The sequence below is a fragment of the Bos indicus x Bos taurus genome, chromosome 5 (genome assembly GCF_003369695.1).
Source record: "Bos indicus x Bos taurus breed Angus x Brahman F1 hybrid chromosome 5, Bos_hybrid_MaternalHap_v2.0, whole genome shotgun sequence".
Classification (NCBI taxonomy): Eukaryota; Metazoa; Chordata; class Mammalia; order Artiodactyla; family Bovidae; genus Bos; species Bos indicus x Bos taurus.
In genome coordinates, this window is record NC_040080.1 from 25,380,887 (window position 1) to 25,407,235 (window position 26,349).

At 37.2% G+C, this 26,349-nt stretch overlaps 1 protein-coding gene across 1 annotated transcript in view; it reads right to left on the reverse strand.

Annotated features, from left to right (window-relative positions):
* Nucleotides 1-6,108: 6,108 nt before the first annotated feature.
* The window catches only part of RERG (RAS like estrogen regulated growth inhibitor), a 134,337-nt gene continuing 114,096 nt past the window's right edge, over nt 6,109-26,349 (reverse strand). The window contains exons 3-5 of the mRNA XM_027541421.1: nt 22,806-22,862; nt 13,090-13,163; nt 6,109-11,342 (exon numbers count right to left, since the gene is read on the reverse strand). Of these exons, the coding sequence (XP_027397222.1) occupies nt 10,935-11,342; nt 13,090-13,163; nt 22,806-22,862 (539 nt within the window). The 3' untranslated portion in view covers nt 6,109-10,934. The remainder of the gene's footprint in view (nt 11,343-13,089; nt 13,164-22,805; nt 22,863-26,349) is intronic.

Consider the following 26,349-nt stretch of genomic DNA (forward strand, 5'->3'; position numbering starts at 1 on the left):
GTTGGCTGAAACAAAATACATTAAAAAAATTTCATGTGTTTCTTTTTACCTTAAATGTAAATCATTTTACATACTTTATTTTTTGCCACTTTATTTATTTTTTTTAATTGAAGGATAATTGCTTTACAGAATTCTGTGGTTTTCTGTCATACATCAACAAGAATCAGCCATAGATACACCCATGTCCCCTCCCCCACAAACCTCCCTCCCATCTCCCTCCCCATCCCACCCTTCTGGATTGTCATAGAGCCCTTGTTTAAGTTCCCTGAGTCATACTGCAAATTCCCATTGGCTATCTATTTTACACATGGTATTGTACATTTCCATGTTACTCTCTCCATACATCTTACTCTCTCCCTCCTCCCCTCCCCCTGTGTTCATAGGTCTGTTTTCTAAGTCTGTTTCTCCACTGCTGCCCTGAAAGTAAGTTCGTCAGTACCATATTTCTAGATCCTAAATATATGCATCAGTATATGATATTTATATTTCCTCTTTCTGGCTTACTTCACTCTGTATACTAGGCTCTAGGTTTGTCCACGTCATTAGAACTGACTCAAATGTGTTCTCTTTTATGGCTGAGTAATATTCCATTGTATATATGTACCACAGCTTCTTGATCCATTCATCTGTCAATGGACATCTAGGTTGCTTCCATGTTCTAGCTATTGTAAATAGTGCTGCAATGAACATTGGGGTACTTGTGTCTTTTTCAATTTTGGTTTCCTCAGAGTATATGTCTAGTAGTGGGATTGCTGGATCATTTAGACAATTACTAATGATCTGATAAATTGAAAATAGAAAATTGTGACCTTCATGTATGGCTCACATTATATTTTCATTGACAGGACTACTTCAAAAGGACAGTACAACCTAAAAGAGATCCTCCATTATTAATGGGAAACCATGATGATGTAGAAGACACATTTTCATGGGATGAAAACATTATTTCCTAAAGTATATTTCACAGAATCCAGTGAGGTGCACCCCATAGCCAAGTGAGTTTAGGCAACACTTACTAATTCACAGCATTCGTTAGCATAGTATTGACGCTTGAATGAATGAATGCTTGTCTTATATTAACATGTTGTTTTCCAATCATTTGAAACATAATCCTCTTTTAAAAATGATAACCAGTAGCAGTCTGCAGGCTCAAGAAAGGTGTTACTGCAGCAAATGCTGTTGAATTAAGTGATAAACAAATTCCTTTTGTTTTTGTTTATATAAACGGTACTTCTTTTGGTATATGCATCCTTCTTTTCTAAAAAATCATTCCCCTATTTTGCATAAAATATTTCCTTTCACTTTTCTAGGCTACTTGAAATATCACCCATTAGATTTGTTTGTGTAATCAATTTTACTCTTAAAAAAATCCCTGATTTGCCCCATTTTCCAAAGAACGTATATATAGTGAAGGGTTCAAGGGACAGGTGATGTTGGTTTAGTAGCTAAGTCATGGTCGACTCTTGTGACCCTATGGACTGCAGCCCGCCAGATTCCTCTGTCCATGGGATTTCCTGTGGCACTAATACTGGAGTGGGTTGCCATTCCTTTCTCCAGGATCTCCTGCATTGCAGGTGGATTCTTTACTGCCTGAGCCACCTGGGAAGCAGAGGGGGAATACCAAAATGTGTGGGAAAGATGAGAGGATGCTGGAAAGATGTTTATCCTTTTTGAAATGTTATTTTAAAAGTATTTCTTATCAAGAAAAGTGCAATGTTATGGGTTAACAGGCTGCCATGGATAGGTTGGGGAACCTAAATATGATTTATAGCTTTGTTTTCCAGGGAAATTGCATTCAACATCCCAAGAAGCCAATTTACAACCAAATGCTAGGAGCATAAATTGTAGTTGGACACTTCCTGTGTATAGATTGATTGACTCAGAGGCTCAGGGAATAGAAGCAATCAATATCCTGTATTTGTTTCAATACCTACCTTGTTTTTCTCAATAAGCCCTTTGGTTCCCATAACAAGGAGAAGATGAAGAGGATGATGGAACAAAAGTTTTCTGTGACAATGTTTATAGGCTCTCATAAATCATTAAGGAGCATCAAGAAGGCATCAACAAGTGCTTCCCTAGATTGCTGAACAATGAGATTTTATTCTCAAAAATACTCTGCCAGGGAATAAACCAAATTATTTTCTTCTATCATAAAATAGGTAAAGAAAGACTAGACAGACACATGTACACATGCACAGTCCAAAATTCCATAAGTTAAGGTGCTCATTTGTGTTTCCAAAGGAAAAGTAAAAAGATCTTTGGGCCCACAAAAGAACAGAATGACATTCACTTGCAATGGGTCTCTGGTGACTAGAGGTAATTCAGGCCAGGGAGCCCGAAATGACATAGGAGCATGGACAATTCAAATGAAACTATTATTTTAAAATACAACATTGATACTTTATTAAGAGTGGGAAAAGTACAAATTAGAAACCTATTCTGAGATATTGAACATTTGTTTTAAATAGATTTCAGGATGGTTTTCTTTGACATGTCCCCCTTGCTGAATTGCCAACTGAAAGCTCAGCATTCTTGAGATAGAATTCACATACAATAAATAAGCCAGTTTTAAGCTTACAAATTGATGAGCTTTAGAAATGTATGTAGTCATATGACTATCAGAGTAATCATAATATAGGATAGTTTCTTCACCCTGGAAGGTTCACATGAGCCCTTCTATGGTCTATTCCACTTGTTACAATTAACATAGTTAAAGATATGATTAAATTTAAAGCTACCATCTTGCTCATGTTTTCTATTTAGCTCATCTGCTATTTTTTCCTATTTCCTTTTACTGTCTTTTTTTGAATTTAGTATTTCTTCCATTTTATAAACACTATTGACCTAATAGCTACATCTATGTTTTTGTTCTTGCTTTCGTTTTTGTTTTAAATGGTTGTTAGGTTTACATGATACTCATTGAACTTATCATTGCACATCTTCAAATAATATAATTACATTTATCATCTTTTGTTTCACTGTACTCATGTTTCTACCTACTATCCTTACCCTTGGCTGCTTTTTAAATGTTCTTTTTTTCATTGTTTTTTAGGAATTTGATTTTGATGTTCCTTGGTGTTGTTTCCTCTGCTTTTCATTACTTGATGTCTAGTGAGCTTCTTCGAGCTGTGGAGCTTATAATTTGAGAAAATTGCAGCCATTATTTGTTCAAATAGTTCTTTATTCCACCATCCTTTTCCTTTATTTCTGGGAATCTAATTATATGTATGTTAGATTGTTTGAGTTTGTTTCAGCTGCCATTGATTCTTTGTTTATTATTGTCTTGTTTCCTCTCTTTATTTTGGATTATTTCTAGTACTATGTCATTAAATTCCCCTGTGATTTTTTTAGGACCTTATCTAGTGTTAATCCTACTGTTTTGTTATTTCAGATACTGTATCTTCAATCTCTGGAAGTTACAATTAAGCCTTGTTTATATCTTTCATTTCTGTCCTCATACTGTTAATGTCTCTATCTTCTTAAGCATATGTGTCATATTTAGAAGAGCTAAATTACTTGTTTCTTAATGCTATCTTCTGGCATATCTTGGTCTGCTCCTGTTGACTGAATTTTCTCCTATTTATGAGTCATATTTTCCTATTTCCCATCATAAATGGTAATTTTTGACTAGATGCCGGGCATTGCAATTTTTATCTTGAGTGCAGGATTCATTGTATACCTTTGTATTGTGAGTTAGGTATTATTCCAGCACAAAATCAAGTTACCTGGACTCAGATTGAAAAAAAAAATTCAGACATCTTTTTAAGCTTTCTTACGGCAACTGGGTCTAGGGCTAATTTAGACTCATAATTAACACAATATGCTTTTTAAGTCCTGCATATTACCTGATGCCCTGTGTATTACAAGGTGTTTTCACCCTGGCCAGTGGGAATATGAATAGTACTGTCAGCTCTATGTATGCACCTCCCAGTTTTTGGCCTATTTCTTTCCAGGGCTTTTTTCTCCAAACTTGAGGAATTGTTTCTCACCATGCAAAGACCCACACTCAGCCAAAGACTATAAGGAACCCTTCTGAAGGTCTCTCCACGTGTGTGCTTGTACTAAGTTGCTTCAGTCGTGTCAGAGCATTCTGTCCAACACGGTCTTATCAACTTGGCCTCCCCAAACTCCGATTTTTGTCTCCTCAACTCAGTACAACTGCCAGCTCTGTTTTGATATATATTGCTTCTTGGAACCTGCCATTTGGCAGGAAACTGGAACAGCTATAGGGTTTACCTCATTCTTTCCCTTCTCTCAGGGATTATCATACTGCACTGCTTGTCATTCAAAGACTGAAAACCATTGTTTCAAATATTTTGTCTGGTTCTTTCTAGTTGTTTAATATGTAAAAACATCTGGTCTGGTCCCTGTAACGCCATCATGGCCAGATAAATGATATAATTTTAACACTGAAAATAAGACTGTGCCTACTGAAGCAAAGTGAATCTTGCTTCATTGCCATTCATACATCCAGTAATATTAACTTATTTAGAAGTGACATCAGCAGAATGACTGAATAAGCTGTCCCTCGCATATATCCTCCCCTTGGCAATAATAATTTGACATGGCTTCCCAGGTGGCTCAGTGGTAAAGAATCTGCCTGCCAGTGCAGAAGATGCAAGAGATATGTGTTTGATCCCTGGGTCAGAAAGATTCCCTGGAGAAGGAAATGGCACCCTACTCCAGTATTCTTGCCTGGAAAATCCCATGGATGGAGGAGCCTGGCAGGCAACAGTCCATGGGCTCACAAAGAGTCAGACAGGACTGAACACACAGCACTAGCATGGACAAAAGTGTCTTCGTGGGAGCTTTGGGATCCAGATTGGAGGCTGTGAAACTGAAGTGTAGTTGAAGACTGAGGGCCATTTTAAGAAGGCAGGTTCATCACCAAATGGCTAACTTGTGAACTGTGGTCTCCTACAGACAAACAGTTCCATACCCATAACAACTCAGCTACAGTCCCTTTGGGTTTGGGTCTGTTACTAGCACCAGATGAGGAAGCCTGGAGGAGTCACGCCCACCTGTGTACTGGATAACAGAAGAGGCTCATGAACCCACTCCAGCCCCTCTTGACCACAGTCTGAGAACCCCTAAAGGTAAGCCTCTGAAACTTAGTCTGAATGCAAACTCTGAAAGAGTCTTGTACCTGGGCTCCAGTCCATTCCAGCCAGAGTCCATAAACAATCCTGATGGCTCAGGAACCCTGCAGAAAACACTCCTGTCTGCACCCCTGGAGATCTTGAAGGGGCCTTACATTGGGGCTCTAAGGACCTAAGCGTCCCCATTGACAGATGAGTGAACAAAGAAAAGGAGATGCACACATACACTACTGAATATTATTTCACCAGGCAAAAGAAGAAATCTTGCCATTTTCAGCAACGTGGATGGACCTTAAGGGTAGTAGGCTAAGTGAAATAGGTCTGAGAAAGACAGTATCATGTGATTTCACTTACATTAGAATCTTTAAAAAAGCCAAACCAAAGTGGAATGGTGGTTTCCAAGGATGGGAAGTAGGGGAAATGGGGAGATTTTGGTCAATGTGTACAAAGTTCCAGTCACTCATCCAGTTATAAAAGAATAAGTTCAGGGAATCTAATATTCAGTATGATGACTACAGTTAAAAATACTGTATTTGACAGTTGCCGAGAAAGTAAACCTTAAGTAGTCTCACCACAAAAAAGAAAAGGTATCGATACAGGATGCTTGGGGCTGGTGCACTGGGATGACCCGGAGGGCTGGTACGGGGAGTGAGGGGGCAGGGGGGTTCAGAATGGGGAACACGTGTATGCCCGTGGCAGATTCATGTTGATGTGTGGCAGAACCTATACACTATTGTAAAGTAATTAGCCTCCAATTAAAATAAATAAATTTAAATTAAAAAAAAAGGAAAAGGTAATTATGTGAGGTGATAAACATGATAAGAAATATTATTGTGGTCGCAATACACACATGCATTAAATCATCAGGTTGTACACCTTAAACTTGCACAATGTTTTGTCAATTATATCTTAGTAAGGCTTGGTAAAAATAGACACTACCTTCTAAGCACAAACAGAAAATCTTCCTTCTGATTCTATTTTTAGACCAAATAGTTACATAGTCCCAGAGTACAGTAATGCCCAAATAAAAAAATTTATTCTTAATTTTGATCACCTCTGGGAGTATCACTACTCCAGTCACAAAGAAGCAAGCTTACCACTCTTATTGTACATAATTCAGGGTGAACACAAAATTTTACATGAAAATAAAGAGCAAATGTTCTCTGAAAAAAAAATCATGTTATAATAGGAGTAATTGTTACATATTACTAGGCTACAATTTTAACATACCGTGGTTCTAGAGAATGAACAAACGGACCAATGAAACAGAACAGTCTTCAAATAGACCCATATATATGGGAATACAGATTTCACTAAATGTAAAATGCCAAACCTATGGAGAAAAAAAATTATTTGTCCTTTTTCTTCTCAGACTCTCCCAATAAGTGATTAGCTCAACAACTTTACCCTTAATTCAACTTTACTTTGATTACATTTGGCCAAATGAACTGACTACTTTTCTTATCCTCAAAGTGGACAGAGGCTGTTTTAATAAGAAAGCTTGAATGTTACCACACTTAGAATGCAAGATGTTGTATTTATCTATGGTTATGTACCACAAGTATTACTTAAAAGAAAGATCCTGACTTCTCTCAGTGCTGTGAGGCATATGAGTACAAACACAATATACGGAAAAAAGTCTTTTGACTGTTGAAAGAAAAACAATTACAAGAAAGCAAATATCGGTAGTGGTAGTGTGGTAATAACAACCCATCATTACTGTTCAAGAACACACAGGTTTCTGTCATGAAAATACTGTGTAAAAGAACCAATGTGTGTTTATAATCTTTTGTGGAGAAGCCTGAGGCATGAGAGGAATAACTAATTTATATTTGTGCAATCTCAAGTTCTTCTGTAATTACCAGTTGGGACTTCTGCCAGTAGTTCTATGTTTTAACAGGTCTGGATATGTATACATCTGGCTAAGGAAGACGCTGGTATTGGGGACTGTTAAGTTCACTTCGTTAGTGTTTGACCTAAGAGATCATCGAGATATTACATACAGTAGGCCTCCTTAGCAGCATATTCTTAACGGGCACTGGCTGAGTTTCATCCCCAAGTATAGCATGAGAGAATGAAAGAGATGGTATTTCTAGAAGATGACATTTTAAAAACAAATTTTCTCTGCTTTCATTTTCCCTGCCCTGTCTAAATGGACATTACTGAAAATGAATTACAGCTAAGTTACCTACTTGGTCCTTTAACATGTAGTTACCTAAACCTGTAGTTTTATGAATAGATGTGACATGTTTTCTTTACTTCTGAATCCCTTATCTTTTTTTCTTTCTCATAATCCCTTCTCTCTCCCCACCTTCTTTTTTTCCTCTTGAAGAATGATATATGTGGCTCTCTAAACTCGTAATTACTACATTACCATCACCTTTCATGTCTCCATATTTTGGTTCCATGCTATTACTTTTGATTAGATACTTTTACCATCTTTCTTTCCTAGATAACTTGTATGTACAGTTGACCCTTGCACAACACAGGGTTAAACTGCAAGGGTCCACATATGTGTAGATTTTTTTTTTTAACAGATACATTGGAAAGCTTTTTGGAGGTTTGTGACAATTTGAAAAAACTTGCAGATAAAAGACATAGCCTAGAAATAATTAAGAAAAAGATATGTCATGAATACACTAAAAATATGTAGATATGGAGATCATATAGGTATAAGGTGAGTGATATTTACTATAAAATTAATAATGTGTTAGTTTTCTTGCCATTTATAACTTTGTTTTAAAAGAATCATATTACAGTACAGTATACCACTCTCCCAAAATTGAGGGAACTATGTATCAGTTTATTGTCATGGGTAAGAAGTTTTTGAAAAATGTAAATTTTCCAATACTGTGTTATGAATTTGACTGTAATACTGTATACCATACAAATTTTATGATGGAGTCATTCATTGTGTATAGGCTAGGCCAACATGAAGCAATCATACTGATTACACTAGGCTACTATAAAGGAATCATATTGCTGCTTCTTCGTTATCAATGCATGAAATAAATATAAATTTCTTTTTCACAGATTTTTCCATTGTTGACATCAAATATAATACGTATAACATCTACAGTGCTTCGTAATACATAAGACTATATTTCTGTATGTACTGATAGATGATTCATTTTATGAACAGATGACACAAACTTATAGTACTGATAAACAGAGTGCATGTATATGTGTTCCGTTGCTCAGTCATGTCTGACTCTTTGTGACTCCGTGGACTGTAGCCCACCACAGTATAGTGTTGTAACTGTGTTTTCTCTTCCTTATGATTTTCTTAATGACATTTTCTCTAGCTTAATTTATGTAAGAATACAATATATAATACATAAAGCATACAAAATATGTGTCAGTTGACAGTTTATATTATTGGTAAGGCTTCTGGTCAACAGTAGGCTATTAGTAGTTATGTTCTGGAGAAGTCAAAAGTTACATGTGTGAAGAGTTGGCACCCCTAACCCCCTCCACTGTTCAAAGGTTAACTGCGTTCTTCAAGGTTCAGCTCAGAAACCATCAGATGGACTAATGTGTCAAGTTACATGCCCAGTTTATCTGTAAATGTTTGTTCATGAACAAATGAAAGCATAACTGAAACAGTTGTTATTGTTGTTTACTTGTTAAGTTGTGTCTGACTCTTTCATGATCCCATGGACTGTAGCCTGCCAGGCTCCTCTCTCCATGGGATTTCTCAGGCAAGTATACTGGAGTGGGTTGCCATTTCCTTCTCCAGCAGATTTCCTGACCCAGGAATGGAACCCTCTCTCTTGCATTGGCAGGTGGATTATTTACCACTGAGCCACCAGGGAAGCCCCATGAATAAAACAAGTCTTCCCTAAATTTTCTCCTTTCTGTTTCTTCATACCGATGACTCAAGAATAAGTCTACTAAGACACTATGGTGGATCACAGTATAGGCTTACAGTCTGATTTTGCCTCTCTGAGTTCAAATCCTGGCTTTACCCACTAAATAGCTGTGCAAACTTGTTTTCCCTTTTGGCTCAGTATCTTCATCCTTACAACTGTGACCATAATACTATCTCTTGCATAGGGGTATTGTGAGAATATGATGAGATAAGACATGAAGGCCCTGCAATAGCATGTAAGGACTCTAAAAATAGTAGCTATTATTATGAACAGGTGCTTATTTCTTTGCATCACATTCAATAAGTCATCAACTCTGCAATCCAATAGTCTTTCAAAATCTCTCCTAAAATGGCAAACTTCTCATGTTACCACAAGAAAGACTGCCTGAATGTGACAGAATGTGAAAATTATGCTTTTTATTATATTCACATAAAATAGTCAATTACACCGAGTTGTCCAAATGCATTGGTGAATTAAAGCCTCCAACTCTTATAAAGTTTTATACATATATCTATGCATTTATAAATACACACATATGTAAAAGATATATATTTTCTTCTAAAATAAAGTGCCCAAATCTTAATATATGGGGGCATAATAGGGGAAAAAAGAATCATAAAGCTTTATCAGTTATAGACTGTTTCACAATATAAGAATCTGTTTTATACACATTTATTCAGGCATAGTGAACTCTAACCACTCACTCTTTTCTGAATTCTAAGTGAATTAATTTATCCAAAATATTAGAAGCCATGTAGCCAGTTTAAATGAATCAGAGGCTAATTCTTCTTACTGTGCCTGGCACAGAACCTGGGGTCCTCAACAGAAGAGTAGTTAAGCTTCATTTTTAATTCCCCTGTTTATTTGAATATTGTCTTTCTGCTAAGATGATAAACATAGAAAGAAATGTAAATGAATAAACTTCCAATTCTAAATCCTCTATTAGCATTCAATAAAGTCAGGGTTTGGTGAAAAAATTCCTTTTGTCTTTATTTCACCTGGGCTTGATGAGAAATGGCCTGGCAGATTTGAAATGAGGGGTCCTGCTGTCTCTGTTATAGTTAAGTCTTGTTGGAATCACAGAAGAATAATTAGGATGCAATGATCAATAAACAGATCAAGGAGACAGTCAACTCAAGTTGAAATGAAACTCTCTGTGATAATGGAAAACTTCGTGAGTGCATGTTTGAATTTAAGAACAGAACAAAGGTTAAAGAAAAACTAGATGGTTTAAGATCATTCAGAAAAGCCTCACTTCAAATAGAAACTAAGGCTCTATTCTTCAGTACAATGTCTCAGCTACTCTTACTGTGTTTTCATCGTGTTTTCTATTGCATGCATGCATGCTAAGTCGCTTCAATAGTATTCGACTCTTTGTGACCCTATGGACTGTAGCCTACCCGGCTCCTCTGCCCATGGGATTCTCTCAGGCAAGAATATTGGAGGGTTGCCATGCCCTCCTCTAGGGGATCTTCCTGATCCAGGGATAGAACCAATGTGTCTCTTGCATTGGCAGACAGGTTCTTTACCACTAGTGCCACCTGGGAAGCCCTGTATTTTCTGTTATCTTAGATTTTTAGGATGATCATTTGTAGGTTTTGACAAGGAATAGAATTTAAAATGCTTTTGAAAAGACTTCAACCTATGGAAGCAAGGTGAAGATGCCTAAAAATAGCTTAATACGAACCCAGCCATTTTAGAATCTGGTGATTACATGTTCAAACTGCAATAGAGCATGTTTTATTCAAGCAGGCAAAAGAGAGATTGTCAAATGAAATTGCATTAGAACACTCTGCAACTTCCCAACATACGGAAGGCTGCGACCAGTGGGAAGCCCAAACTTTTCCCAGAGTCAGAACAAGGAATGTAGTATCTTCTTTTCTTTGGAGGAAGAAAAACGGCAAGAAAATGTTTCCAATTACCCAAACCCACCTGAGCAGGGTCTTCCCAAGGACGAAGTTGCCTAACTGCTGATTTTGGTGAGCATCTTATTAATGGCTTGCTTGACGTGCGTGGTGGAGCTGCGTCGCCTCGTCTTGCCCTGGACCATCCTCCGGCGACGTACCTCTCGACACAGCTCGTAGAATATCTCGGTGATGTTCCCTTCTCCAGTGCAGGCAGAACACTCATAAAAAGCACATGCCAGTTCTGTGGCCAGCTTCTCCCCTTCTTCTGTACTGACCTGTCTGGAGTGGTCCAAGTCAGCTTTGTTTCCAACCAAGATGAGAGTCACGTTCTTGGGCTTTTTGATCTCATCCAGGATGTTCTTAAGTGGCAGCACTTCCTCAAAACTTCCTCGGTCAGTAATGTCATAGACCAGCACAAAGCCTTCCCCCCATCGCATGTGTCCTTCCCTCTGAATGGTATCTTCCTGTTGGCAGGGAAAAAACAGCAGTCGGGAGACCTGGAAGTAATTGCAGTGTATAGACGCTGCAATTGCTAACAGTGATCCTTTAACAACCATTCCTTACATTCAGCAGTGTTTGAAATTCTTGGTAAACTGCCTGAACAAGCTGACCCTCTCAGTTTGGAACAGAAGCATAACTTAGGGTACTAAACATTTTCTAACTGCACGGAACCTAACTTTGTGCTTCTAACTTTTTCTTGCCACATCATTAAATGTGTAATTGCAAGGACTATAAAGAAATTATCCTCCTAGTTGAGCACACTGCCTCTGAGATTTTTCATTACAATTAAACAATTGGCCAATAGGTAACAAACAAGTAGACCTTACCCCATCCTCTGAGATCAGAATTAGAGGCATGGCTTTAGTGAAGCGGTTTTGATTTTGTTTTGTTTTTTAATTGTTTCTTCAGATTAGAGACAATTAGCCACCAAATTAAAAAAAAGTGAAAAATTGGATAGAGTCAAAGTAAAAGCTAAGGGATTTGGGCTTCATTTTCTATCTCAGCACCTTTGATATATTATGCAGTCTCAATAATGATAGAAACTCAATTGCAGTGATTCTCAAAAGGGGTGATCCCTCCTTCTTAGGAAGGTAGCATTTGAAAGCGTTCTTAAGCAGGTGTGATTTGAAAATGTATTGCCATTGCCATTATAGGCTCAGATGACTTCTCCAGGCATGTATTTTCCTGCTGTCTCTCTCTTTAGAATCAGTACTGGAAGGTGAGAGCATATATAGGGAGCAGGTAGTGATGAGAAGGAAAACTGTATAACTAGCTGCAAATATATTTCTTGGATTAAATAGTTTTATCAAGTAGTAACTAAAAAGCACCATGATATCCTTCAGCTTCCTAACTCTCATTCTTAGTGGTCACCCGTATTCCTGGGAGGACTTCCCTTGTGGCTCAGCTGGTAAAGAATCCGCCCACAATGCAGGAGACCTGGGTTCAATCCCTGAGTTGGGAAGAATCCCTGGAGAAAGGAAAGGCTACCCTCTCTGGTATTCTGGCCTGGAGAATTCCATGAACTGTATAGTCCATGGAGATGCAAAGAGTCGGACACAACTGAGCAACTTTCACTCACTTCTTTGTATTCTTGGGAACCAAGCCTTCCTATAAACTGTTTATAATTTCAGAACTGACTGGCTGCAAAGCAAATGTATGTTAGTTTCATTTTAAAATCAGTTGTTAGCGTTCAATGATGTGGCTCAAATTTTTAATCTGATGTGATGAGGTTTAGAAAAAATATTACAGAAAAGATTCTTAAAGTATTCTGAAAAAAGATTCTAAGGTTATATAAGTCGAGAATATAAATATTGTAGATTTCTTTAAGATTCAACTTATATATAAGCATAATAAAGGTGCTGAGAACTTCTCCAGTAAAGATATATATTTAACTTGATCAGAGTATTTCAAAACACATTTAACCATGAAAACCTAATATTAATATCTTGTGATCTCCCCATAATAGAGGTGAGCAATTCTACTTTAGATGATAGCATATGAATGTTAGGGTATTTTCAAAACCCTTGGAGCACTGAGTAATTTATATAAGGACATATATATAAGCTATTGCAAATAAACTAATATAAAGCATAACTAGATAAATCTTTCGGCATCATTAGTTAACTATAGAAAAGTGTCTTAATTCTGTTCATATTATGCACATTTCATTTTTATTTATCCAGAAATATTAGAGCTGAATTCCTTTTTCACCTGCCCAGCAGTATCTAGTATCTCCATGGTGACAACTTCATCATCAATGGTTGCTTGGTGTCGGTAGGTTGATTCTGAGGGAATGAGCAAAACGAAGGTAAAATGGTAAATAAATGCATAATTAGATTTGATCCTTGATATTATAAATTAGTCTCCAATGTATACCTGTTTCCAAAGCATTAAAAAAAAACGTGCAGCCTAAGGGGTGGAAGAAGGTGCCATTTTTATACTCTTAAGTTCTTGGGAGTAACAGATTCTAATATGGGATCCACAGATGCTCAGGATATAGCGTGGGAGATTCCCTTTTTCTATTATTTTATTCTCCTGTGAGGCAAGCTTTCTAACACTCTTTTCTCTCTAAAATGAGACTTCCACATCCTAAAAAGAGAAAGTGATTCCCACAATGGCATTCTACCTTGAGACTCCTAAAAATACAGTTTATGGAATCATGTTAATTCCTGTTCCTGACACAATAGCAGACAGACAGGAGCTGCTCATTTCCATCTAGACCTCCATTCTAGGAATGTATTAAACATTAGAGGAAGGCAGATCGCTATTCATTTAAAAAGTGACTGTAGAAAGCTAGGAGGAACCCTTGGGGTGGTAGAAGGTGGTTGGACCTGGGTGTTCAGGGGTTGGTAAGGAACATTCACCCACAGTAGAGGACCGAGGGAGAGAGAGAACAAAGCTGAGATAGAAGAGGCTGCTTAGTACCAGTTGGAGGCTGGTGGCTCAGACAGTAAAGAATCCGCCTGCAATGCAGGATAGATTGCCTGCAGTCTAATCTGTGTTCCATCCCTGGGTTGGGAAGATCACCTGGAGAAGGGAAGGGCTCCACACTCCAGTATTCTTGCCTGGAGAATCCCATGGACAGAGAAGCCTGGAGGGCTATTGAGTCTATAGAGGTTGCAAAGAGTCTGGCAGGACTGAGACTAACACTTTCACTTCAAGATAATATCAGAGTAATCTTCAAGCTCTGCTGGGCTCAGGAGAAATCAGGAAGAATACAACCACTAGGTGGCTCTGAGGGTTCTGACATGAAACGAAAACCAGGCATTAAAATGGTGTTGCTCTACATGAAAATGAAACAAATGACATAAAGTACTCAACACATGATTGACTGAGTTGATGAAGTTCAGGGTGAAACATTCTCCCAGAAAATACTAGTAAGTGATAAAAAGAAGGAAAGTATGAAAGCAAAATATGAGGTGTGGAAAGAAATAGACATGTTATTTTCTCCTATAAAATGAGCCTCAAAGAGAGAATAAAATACACAGAAGAGTGGAAAATAGTTGAAGCTAAGGCTGTAGTCACTGAGAATTTCCCAGGACTAGAGCCATTGAACGACTTCACATTAAAAGGACTATTAGGATAGACTAGATAAGCAACAGGGCTCTACTGTATAGCACAGGGAACTATAGTCGATATTCTGTGAATAATTTCCCATTATGGTTTTCCCATAATTTCCCATTATGGTTTACATAATGGGAAAAGAATATGAAAAAGAATGTTTACATATGTATAACTGAATCACTTTGCCAGATAGCAGAAATTAACACAACATTGCAAATTGACTATATTTCAATAAATAAAAGTTTTTAAAAAGGACTGACTGGACACACAAGGGGAAAAGCCCCAATTTCAACCTATTATGACAAAATGTAAAGATATTAATTACAGAGGGAAATTTTAAAAGATCTAGAGAAAAAAAAGTCCATCACCTACAAAAGCACGTGATTCAGATTGACATTGGACTTCTCATCAGCAAAACAGAATTCAAGGTCCTAATGGAGTTAAGCAAAGTGATAAGACTATACCAGAAGCAATTCAGAACCATAATTCTAGATGATACCAAAATACCAGGGTGGAGATGAGGGAAGACACCAGAGGCAGGTTTGAGGAAGTTAATGTACTTGTATTATTCCAAATGATGATATAATAAAAAGGTATTTAGAACAGAAAAAAGTGAACAAATTATTCAACTCAACAATTAGAAGAGGAAAACAAAGCAAATCCAAGAAGATATGAGAAAAATAAAAGAAAAAATAGCAGAAAAAATTAGATAAGGTTAACAAAAGCAAAGCATGGCACTTGAAAATTTTAAAAGAAGTAGGTGGGGGAAGAGGTAAAGATCAGAGAAAACTAACTGGTAAATTAAGAGAGAAGGTGCAATCAAACAAAAATGAGCATAAAAATAGGAAGTAATTACACATTCTGGTGAAATAGAAATAAAATAACATTATGAACTGTATACCAAACAAATTTCAAAGCCTGATTAATTCTTTGAGGAAAAAATGCACAGATTGGTACAATGAGAAATAAGACACTTAACTAAGTCAATAGCCTGTGAAATTTAAATGTTAACTGTAGATTTCTTATGAGAAAAAATGACTACCCAATTGGCTTTATAGATTTCTATTAAACATTAAACAAGTTGTTCTAGGGGAAAAAGAAAGGGATAGCTACCCACTATGAATTGCAACAAGAAATGTTAGAAAAGTAATAAGAAGAGAAGAGAAAAAAAAATGTAGGTTCATTTTATTTTTGAACATAGATTCAAAAATTCTAAAAAAGTAATATCCAGTTGAATCCAACAGTATAATAAGAAAAATACATTATAAAATAGTAGAGTTTATTTCAGGAATACAAAGTGTTTATAACTATCAGTGCAATTAACACATTAAAGAACTAAAAAAAGAAAATCACATGAGTACCTCTACAGGTAGGTCTATAGCATGGTAAAATGTATACAAATTTAAAATATGTGCATATATAGAATTTTTTTCAAAAAATATGTAATAACTAACACATACTGCTTACCCTTTGAACACAAATTGTTCTAAATGCCTTACTCATGTTAACTTATTTATTCCTTACAAATATTTCATGAAGTATGTAATACTATCAGATCTATTTTATGTGAAGAAACTGAGGCACAGCAACATTTAATAAGTTGCCGAAGGTCACACAGATGTTAAGTGGTAAATGGTACAGTTAAGACTGGAGCTCAGAAGACTGGCTTTGGGAATGTAGATTTTGAACCACTGTGCTAAGTATCAACTGTATTAGATTATATGCCTTTGGGAACAGAGGAAGGCAATGGTGTCAGAATAGGGGATGCAGGAAAAATAAAGTGAAGAAATAGAAAGCCTTCACATACACATGACATGGTGCTGGGAACAGAGCAGCATGATTGACTTAAGTATTAACTCAATTATTTGCCCCTGAAGTACTCAAGTTACTAACCAATCAACCAACTAAATAAACCTAGAAATTTCTTTCCTAAAGGGGTAACCGGTAAGCCATTGCTTTTATTTTTTCCTATAATCTATCTACCTACCTATTATCTATTATATGTCTCATGTTTCTTTCATTTTTTCAACTCATCAACTATCTTATAGTTCTTTCTTGACCACAGTTTTGTGTTACTTTGCTGTAAATCTAATCTCCTACTCAAAATACAAATCACAGAAAGGAAGCTTAGCTAAGTAGTGTAACCTAGGCATCAGTCTTATGTGGTCATCATTCACAAAGGCACGACACACTGCAGATGTATTTTCTGAAAAATAAAAGTTTAAAATGAGGTTATGTTTGTTTTATTTTTTTTTAGACTCCACATTTAAGTGATAAGATATAGTATTTGTCTCTATCTAACTTATTTCACTAAGCAGGTCTATCGATGTTGTGGCAAATGGCAAGATTCAATTCTTTTTTCATGGCCGAGCAATATTCCATTGCCTGCATGTGTATGTGTATATATCTCACCTCTTCTTTATCCATTCATCTGTCAGTGGACATTTAGGTTGCTTCTTTATTTTGGCTATTGTAAATAACTGTACAGCACAGAGAATATAACCAATATTTTATAATAACTTTATATAGTGTGTAATCTATAAAATATCAAATCACTATGTTGTACACCTGAAACTAATATAATTTTGTAAGTGACTATTTGTCAATTAAAAAAATGAAAATGAGATTATGTTCAATATATTTTAATAAGTTTATTTTATATTATCATCATTCTCCTGTAATATGTAATCCTTACAGGGTATGTATGATTCTCAATTCTAAATCATTCCACTCCCCTCTGTTACGTTAAATGGGAGATTATTGTTTTGTATAATTGAATGCTCTAAAATACCACTGACAGCCACTACTCATTTCTAAGCGTTCTCTCAATTATTTCCTTTTCATCTTCTGGGCTCCATTCTGAGAGGAGAAGCCCAGAGGGCAGTGCACATGCCAGGATCCAGGTCCTTTCTGTTTCTCTCTCCACTGTTCTGCTGTGACCTTTGTGCTGCTTTCCCTTTTAAAGGACTGGCATCAGCCCTGGAGCCTGTAAAACAGAGTTCTGGGCTTTAGTCCATCTCTTTGCACCACAAGTTGTCTGACAGACAGGGACATTTTTCTCAGTTGCCTCCATGCTAAATAGGATATGTATTTCAACCACAGAAGGCCACAGTAGGGGGGAAATAAAATATAAAGAAAATGGTATGAAGTTGTGTGATTCTTTGGCTGTTTGTTAACTGAAATGAAACGATGAAAGGCAGGAAATGAGGGAATGTCGGCCACAGACAGCAGCGGGAGGCAGCAGTGATTTCATCTAAGCTGAACGCTGGTTTCACACCATTGGAAGAATATTTTCTTTAAGTCCCTTCTCTTTCTCATTAGGAACTCATGGCTTCATGCAAAACAGTGGAAATATTGCTTACAGAGGCAAAATGTACATCGGTGTGCTAGCTTTTCTGAACATAATTCTAAAAAATGCACTAAGTACTGTTAGAATGGAATGAAACTCTACTATTCATTCTGGAAGTTAAGAAAAAATGTGTAAGTTTTTGTGAAGAAAGTTAAGAAAAAATGGAGAATGGAAATACTTTTCGTTCATACTCACAAAAAAATGATTATTTTAGTCTTTTTTTCTTGAAGGGTAAGGGGATGATTGTTTAAGAGATACTTCAAAATGAACCAAATATTGGATACTGTAAGATCAACAGTTGGCATCATCGATTCAATGGACATGAACTTGGGCAAACTCCAGGAGATGATGAGGGACAGGGAAGACTGCTGTGCTGCAGTCCATGGGGTTGCAGAGTCGGACACGACTTGGTGACTGAACAACATCAACATTAGTTTCAAGACGGAATTGTGGTGCTGGTGGTGGTAGTGATGTAGTTGTGATCGATTTTTTGTGACCCCTGGACTGTAGCCTGCCAGGCTCCTCTCTCCATGGGATTCTCCAGGCAAGAATACTGGAGTAGGTTGCCATTTTCTCCTCCAGGGGATCTTCCTGACACAGGGATTGAATCTGGGTCTCCTGCTTTGCAGGCAGTCTCCTGCATTGCAGGTGGATTCTTTACTGACTGAGCCACCAGCGAAGTCCAAGATGGAATTAGGCATATTAAATATATATCTCAAGTTCAGTGTATATGAGAGATACATGATTGAAAACCTGCATTCCATATAATTTTATAAGATGAAGTATATTTTGCACACTAAGAGAAACTGATGCTCAGAGGGATGTTTCATACCACTAATCCTTTTATAATTTAGCTCTTTTGCAGATTTCAATGTATTAATATGGACATTTGGCTAGTGCAACAACAACAACAGTTAGTAATGATTTGTGCTAGAGTAGGAATTGTACTAACTGGAGTTCTATTGCTGATCTAACCACAAAATAGCCACGTAATCTTGGATAAACTGACTTCATTGGATTTGTTTTATTATTTGCCAAGTGACGATCTCAAAGTTCCTTGCTGTGCCAATATTAACCAGTTCTGCAAGTTGGCTAAGCACCTCTGCTTTAGTATCCAGTTGAGACAATTTGTTCTGAGTGTGTCTCTTTCTTAGTACAAGTTTTTCCAATCAAATGGAACTGTAGTTCAGGTAGGGAGAACCAGTCACAAAATCAGAGCACCAGTGGGTCCAATATGTCTCCCACTTCCCACTCTCATTTGTGTCTGAGCCTTAATCCATTCAAACAGAGTACAATGCCTCCTAAGTAGTGATAGTTTCCCTCTCTCTCTCTCTCCAACTGCCCCCAACACACATAGGTGTGCACACACACACAAGCACACAAACACACCACAAATGTACATGATCTAAGTCTTTGTATTCTCTACCACGATCAGCATTTTCTGAAGGTAATATGACTGGGAGGTAGAGACTCAGCTCTTTTGGAATCTAAACAGGACACGGAAGCTGTTCCGCACCCAGAAAACTGCTGCCACTTCCATCATGCAGGGAGTTTTCTTGGTTAGATGGTCCAGTCCCCAATTCTATAGGCTTCAGTGTATGTGTGTCTGTGTGTCTGCATGTCTGTGTGTGTGTGTGTATGTGCTCAGTCATGTCTGACTCTTCTCCTCTATCCATGGGATTTCCCAGGTTAGAATACTGGAGTGAGTTGACATTTCCTTCTCCAGGGGATCTTCCCAATGTAGGGATCAAATCGGAGTCTCTTGTGTCTCCTGTACTGGCAGGCAGATTCTTTAGCACCACCTGAGAATGGGTAGTTTTTAAATGCAATTCACAGACCGCTTCTGACCTCTGACAAAGATTTTACTGGTCCATGGTGAAATGAGAAAAATTTAAGGAAAAATAACATTGTCCAATGTCAAGGACTGATTTTTTTCTTAGTTTATATCCTTCAAAACACGTGGATGTTAACAATAGTTCCTTCTTATACGAAAATGGAAGTGCCACTAGAATTTTTAATTCTCCCTCACCCTCTGAGCCCTCCATCTGTAACTGGAATTCTTATGAGAGTTCCTCTCCTTAAAAAAAAAAATCTAAAAGTTTGAAAATCACTTGTGCTTATACTAGCAAACAATTTCTTTACAGAATTATCTCAGAGCAATAGATATTCCAGGGCTGTTAATATGCTGAAGGACATTCACAGTCTTCAGTTTCTCATGGAGCAAAAATTCTGTTACAGGTTGAAAAACAGCACTGTATTTTCGAGGACGGCTCTGGATTCAGAATTCAAAACGGTTTTGTTTTTTTTTACAAATAAGCTACTTTGCTTTCAAAGGTAGCTTTCCTTTTGGGTGGTGGTCTTGAAACTCTCTAATAGTATGAAGTTATGCCCAGGAAGGGCTTCCCAGCTGGCACTAATGGTAGAGAACCTGCCTGCCTATGCAGGAGATACAAGAGACTCAGGTTTGATCCCTTGGTCCGTAAGATCCTCTGGAGGAGAGCATGGCAACCCACTCCAGCAGTCTTCCCTGGGAAATCCCATGAACAGAGGAACCTGGCAGGCTACAGTCCATAGAGCAGAAAAGAGTAGGACATGACAGATGCGAATTAGCACACATGCACGCTTGCCCAGGAAATGCTTGGTTCATCTTGAATCAAATGGATTGGAACTCCTCTAGGCTAGAACATTAGTGACTTCTTGTATATGAGTGTACACACACACACACACACACACACACACACACACACACATCCAGTTTCCAGGGTGACTGAATGAAAGCCTCACCTGGGAGTGAGTCATCTATCTGATACGCCTGAAGTCAGATGAGCCCCCTTGTTGCCTAGCAGCTGCAATTCTTGTGGAGCAGAACAGTACAAGGTCACTCAATAAAGTTTCATTATTCATAGTGAAGGAAGCCCATGGTACAAATAACTGGTGCAGGAGATTTCTATTAATAGCATTTGTTTTTCAGAAGGAATAAAACCAAAGGGAAAATGGTTGACCTAAGACTAATTAAAAAGCAACATTAGTTACCGAAACAAATCTGACAGCATTCAAAAAATTTTAAGATCATCTTTTAGAAGCTTCATCTTTTGTTGAGTTGTACTGATATCAATAAATAAAATTAGTATTTTTCTATTAAACTCCCATAAATCATTAAGGTTCTCAGGGGCTATAATCTTTTTAAAGCTTATATAAGTAATAAAATTATAAGAGGAGAGTAAGCATTTACATAGATGGGGTAAACAATAGATAATGATTTTTTTCCAAACCAAGTTCAATGTTTTAGATACAAATATATCATCTTAAGATTAAATTGTGTCTACACTAAAATCATGTCAAAAATTATTGATGTTGAAAAACGTTTTATTTAAAAGCAAAACCAGAGAAGACTAATAAATGTAGAGACATGCTATTCACTTAGATTAAAAGAATGGATATCATAAAGCTGTGAATCTTCTCAAAGGAATGTATAATTTTAATGCAATTCCAATCAAAATTATTTCATGCTATGATATAGTTTTAAAAATTGACCTGGAAGAATAAACTAGAGATAGGAGTCAAGATAATTCTGTTAAAAAGTAAAGAAGAAAGGCTTTCTCTACTGAGTATCAACATGTCCTAAGGAACATACAGTTATCAAAAGAGTGTGGTACTGGCATTAGTGTGAAAAGCAAATCTAGAATTGTATCCTTGTGTACATGATTCCATGTATTTTTAAAAGGTAGCATTGAAAGTAGTGGGGAAAGGTGGAGATAATTTAGTAAGTCATAGGAGGACAGTTGGTCAACTCTTTGGGAAAAATGTTGCATCTTTACCTTGTACTTCTCACTACAATCAATTCTATAGATTAAAAAGTTAAGAAGTTAGATAAAATATAAGATCACTCTCTATCCCCTTTCCTGTTCAGTTTCCCTTCATGGTGCTTATCACTATTTGACATATATTTGTTTACTGACTCTTCTCTCTTCACTAAACTGTAAGTTTAACAAAGCCCATGCTTTCCCCTTCTGCCTATTGGTTTATCCTCAGCATCTAAAATCATTTAACTCATAGGAGGCATTTAATACATATTTGTGGGATGAATGAGTGAAAGCAATGAGAGGAGCTCACAAGGGCAAAGAAAGCCCCCTTTTAAGCTGGATGGTGTAAACCTGTAGTAACAAACACAAAAGCAGAAAAGAACCTGGGACTCATCTTTACCCATTTCATCATTCTGAGTGAGGCCAGCTTGGTCTGGGACTCTGTGCTTGGTAATAAAATGATGTATGCCTTTCCTTCTTCCTCTGGATTTCAACGATGTTGACCTTTACAAAACCAACTAGGGTCCCAAATCATAACAAACAAAAACTCAAAGGCTTAATTCAGAGTCAAACTTAAGCTCAATTTGAAACCCATGGATTTTCAGTGTTATTTTGAAGATGAGAACTAAATAGCTTACCAATAAGGACTCTGCTCTGGACTGCAAAAAATACAGTTGATGAATACTTCATCCATCAATATTATTGCTATTTTCAAGATCTACAGATATCAACTTTTGCTTCTTTTTTATATTTTGAATAGGCTTAAATCAGATTCATTGGAGAGAAGTGGGGGGAAAAACATAGTTTATTTATACATTTTCCCAAAATGAGCATTCACAAGCTTTATATTACTATTATTCTCTTCTCCCCATGCCCTTCTCTCCCATACCCAATTAGCCACACCCATTGCATCCTCTTTCTCCCACTAGAATGATGCTCATTTCCTGATGGAAGAGCATCACGTTGTACCCATTTCCTTCTTGTCTCAGGTTTGACCTGATTTCTTCATCTATGCATTAAAATCCTGCAGAGTTCTAAGCACAGACAGCATACAACACACATCCATCTTCTTACAGGGCTCTTTGCGTGATTTGATAAAGCACTTCTCAAACAGCTGCAAGATGCTTAAAAATGTTGCAACAGAAAATGTCATTCTTTCTTTCAGGTCAAAACTTTGATTGGAGAGGAGGATGAAACAAAATTTGACCTACCGAGGGTGGGATCATATTCCCAGATGAATCGTTTGGTCAAAAATCTCACTACAAGAGCTGTGGGAAAAAAGAACAACATTTCAATCAAATTTGTTAATTTTCTTCATAGCTTTTAACCCTCTTCCAGAAAGAGGAATAGCCCATAAAACTATATGTGTTTTATGGTTCTTTGGCAAATAAACTCAATATATCTATTTATGTTTATTCAAATATTTTAAAATTTCATATTATGGCCTAAAAATTGGTATAATGTTTTAACGGTTTGTTGTACCTTAATGAACAGCTTAGATTTTTTCCCTTTAATCCTGGAGCTGAAAATATCACAATGTGAAAATGCACACATACTCAATTTTTAGCAAAACAATGAATTCAACCATAAAGCATCACAATACTGGTGTCTAAAGTTTGAATACTGATAATGATTGATACAGGTCAGTTAAAATGTGATTATTTTTACTGTAATGAAAAGATATTTGTGTCACGCTGCTGCTTCTGCTTAATCGCTTCAGTCATATCCGACTCTTTATGCGACCCTATGGACTGTCCCATGCCAGGCTCCTCTGTCCATGGGATTCTCTAGGCAACAGTATTAGACTAGGTTGCCATGCCTTCCTCCAGGGGATCTTCCTGACCCAGGGATTGAACCTGGATCTCCTGCATTGCAGGCAGATTCTTTACCACCGAGTCACCAGGGAAGCCCCATTTATATTATAAAAATACTCAAAATTAAGGATTTTATTAGTGAATCATTAAAGCCCATCAAAAGTAAAGCTGATGAGGTAGTTATAGAAAGAATCAGGATCTGGACTTATGCTAAGCACCTCACTTCCATGATCTCCTCGACCAATACTTCATCCCTGTGAGGCAGGTACTAGGCTTGATCCCGTTTTTCAGATAAGGAAACTGAGGCTCTGAGAGGTTAACTCATTTAACTAAGCTCATCTAGCCAGTTAGTGGCTGAGCCAGGATGTGACTCCAAAAAGGCTATTTCCAAAACCTGTAATTTCTCCATTGTCTAATACTGATTTTAAGGCTGAGGCCATCTGGCTAATACTTAACTAGAAGATGAGTCAGACAAAGAGTGATGCTGAGAGAGGTGGATTCTATTATTCTTAAAAAACTGATGGGACAAATGCTGGACATTTTCTTAGACTTGTATTATAGGTGAAAACAATGGTTTTTAATCCACAAAAAAAAAAAGTATTTTTGGAGGACAGCATCACTGATACTTTAGAATGAAAGCTTTGGGTTCTTTCCCTGGAGAAATGTATATACACACAGTCTAGTATGTAATTTCAGCCGGCTCACTAGCCCTTTGAATACCCTCATGGTCTTCCTGGGATCTCATTGACCCTAACTAAAGAATCAGTGTTTACTGAAATTACATTATTTATTTTTACTGAAATGCCCTGTATGTAGTATTCTAAAGGTACTCCTTGGAGAAACAAGACTATTTAATTGAAAGGCACTGTCAGTCTTTCCTCCTCCTACTGCCTCTGTTAAGATCAACAGAGGTATATACTCCCTGCCATGGTGGCCTATATGAGAGATTGCAGTGCAAATAGCAATGAAAAGTTCATGAGACAGACCACAAGGATACGTGGCTTGGCTGTAGACCGAAAGCTGCAATGTTCTTTCTAATTACAGAGTGTGAGGCTGGATTTGAGCCAAAATATTTGCAGTGCCAAAAGTAGCAAGGCCACTGACCCTGTGGAACTTCCCACAGTGCATGTACTTGTGGTTTTATCTTCAATTTGCAGAGTCTGTCACCATTCACTCTCTTGAGACTGAGTCATTTAAAATTCTTTTTTTGCATGTAAGAAGTAGAAAGCTCTAGACAGAATTTTTCTGCTTTTCAGTTGTCAGTGTTAGTAAACATAACTGCCTGCAGTATTCAAAGCATTTCACATTTTTGTTGTAATATGGAGTTTTAGCTTGAAAGTTTGTGACCTAGCAAAATTCATTTTTCTGGCATCTTTAAGCCATGAGCTATTAAAATTAACAAAATTTCTCATACAACTGAAGTTTGAAGTTCCCTGGTTCCTAGACCATTTAAACTTTAATAATTTTTCAAAGAAATCTTTCTAAAATATTTTAGACATGCCACTACTTTTCAAAACCTAGTATACTGAATAGAACTAAATCACTATTAAATGTCCAGATCTTAGTTAAGAATCTATTAGTGCCCTGCGTAGTTGTGGAAATACTTCTAGAAGCTGCAGAGTGGTAGAGGGAGAACAATTCTAAAGTGCTATGGCTCTTGAATGATTTTAGTTTTTGGTTCTATATATTTTTCATATTGTGTGTGTTCTCAGTTAGTCATGTCTGACTCTGCAACCCTATGGACTGTGACCCACCAGGCTCCTCTGTCCATGGAATTTTTCAGGCAAGAATACTGGAGTGGTTTGCCATTTCCTTCTCTGGGGAGTCTTCTTGACCCAGGGATTGAACCCGTGTCTCCTGGGTCTCCTGAATTGCCAGGTGGATTCTTTCCACTGAGCCACCTAGGAAGCCTGCATAACACGTGATAAGCATTTGACACACAGGAGGCAAAAGGAGAAGAGGGCAGCAGAGGACGAGATTGTTAGATAGCATCACCGACTCAATGGCTATGAATCTGAGCAAACTCCATGAGATAGTGAAGGACTGGGGAGCCTGGTGTGCTGCAGTCCAAGGAGGGGGGGTGGTCCCAAGAAGCTGGACATGACTTAGGGATCGAACAACAACAACAAATAATCCAGTAAACAATTGAGACAAAGATTTTTGAACATACCAAGCTTATATTCTACTAGGAGACAGATTAAAAAAATAAATAAATTATATAGTCTGTTAGAGGTGGTAAGTGCTAAGGGATAAAAGAGGGAGAGTAAGGTAAGGGGGATTCCACATTGGGAGATGAAGGTGTGAGAGTTGCTATTTAAGATTGGGTAACCAGGGTAATTCTTGCTGAGAAGCTGATAGAAGAAAGAGATGAGGGAATATATGTGGGGGGAATAGTATTTCAAAAAGAGGGAACAGCCATTGCAAAGGTCCTAAAACAGGAATATGCACTTGATATGCTCAAGGAACATTAAGCAAGCCAGTACGGCTAAAGTAGAATGAACAATAGTGAGCAAAGCTGATTAGATTATTTCCTTCAGTCATGCCTTCCCCTTCCATAAATCTACCATCAACATCACCACCCTCACCACTACTACTAATAATTAAAACAACTAAAATGCTTCTTTGTTATTATCATTATTGTTATCATTTTACTTGATTCCTTCTCTAGAATGTATATTTCATGAAGGCATGGGATCTGCTTTGTTCATCACTATTTTCTAGTGTCTGGCACATGTAGACTTGAACATACTAATACTTGCTGAATAGAAGAAAAAAGATGTATCAATCTACCATTCACTCCTCTTAATAGTTAAGTAATAACCAGTCATCGAGAGAATAAGCAGAAAAATTAACCCAAGAGAATTTATAGCAGAATCATGCTATAATGTTTTCCTAAAATGTCATGTAAATATACAAGCTGAAATGTTTATTTTATGATGCT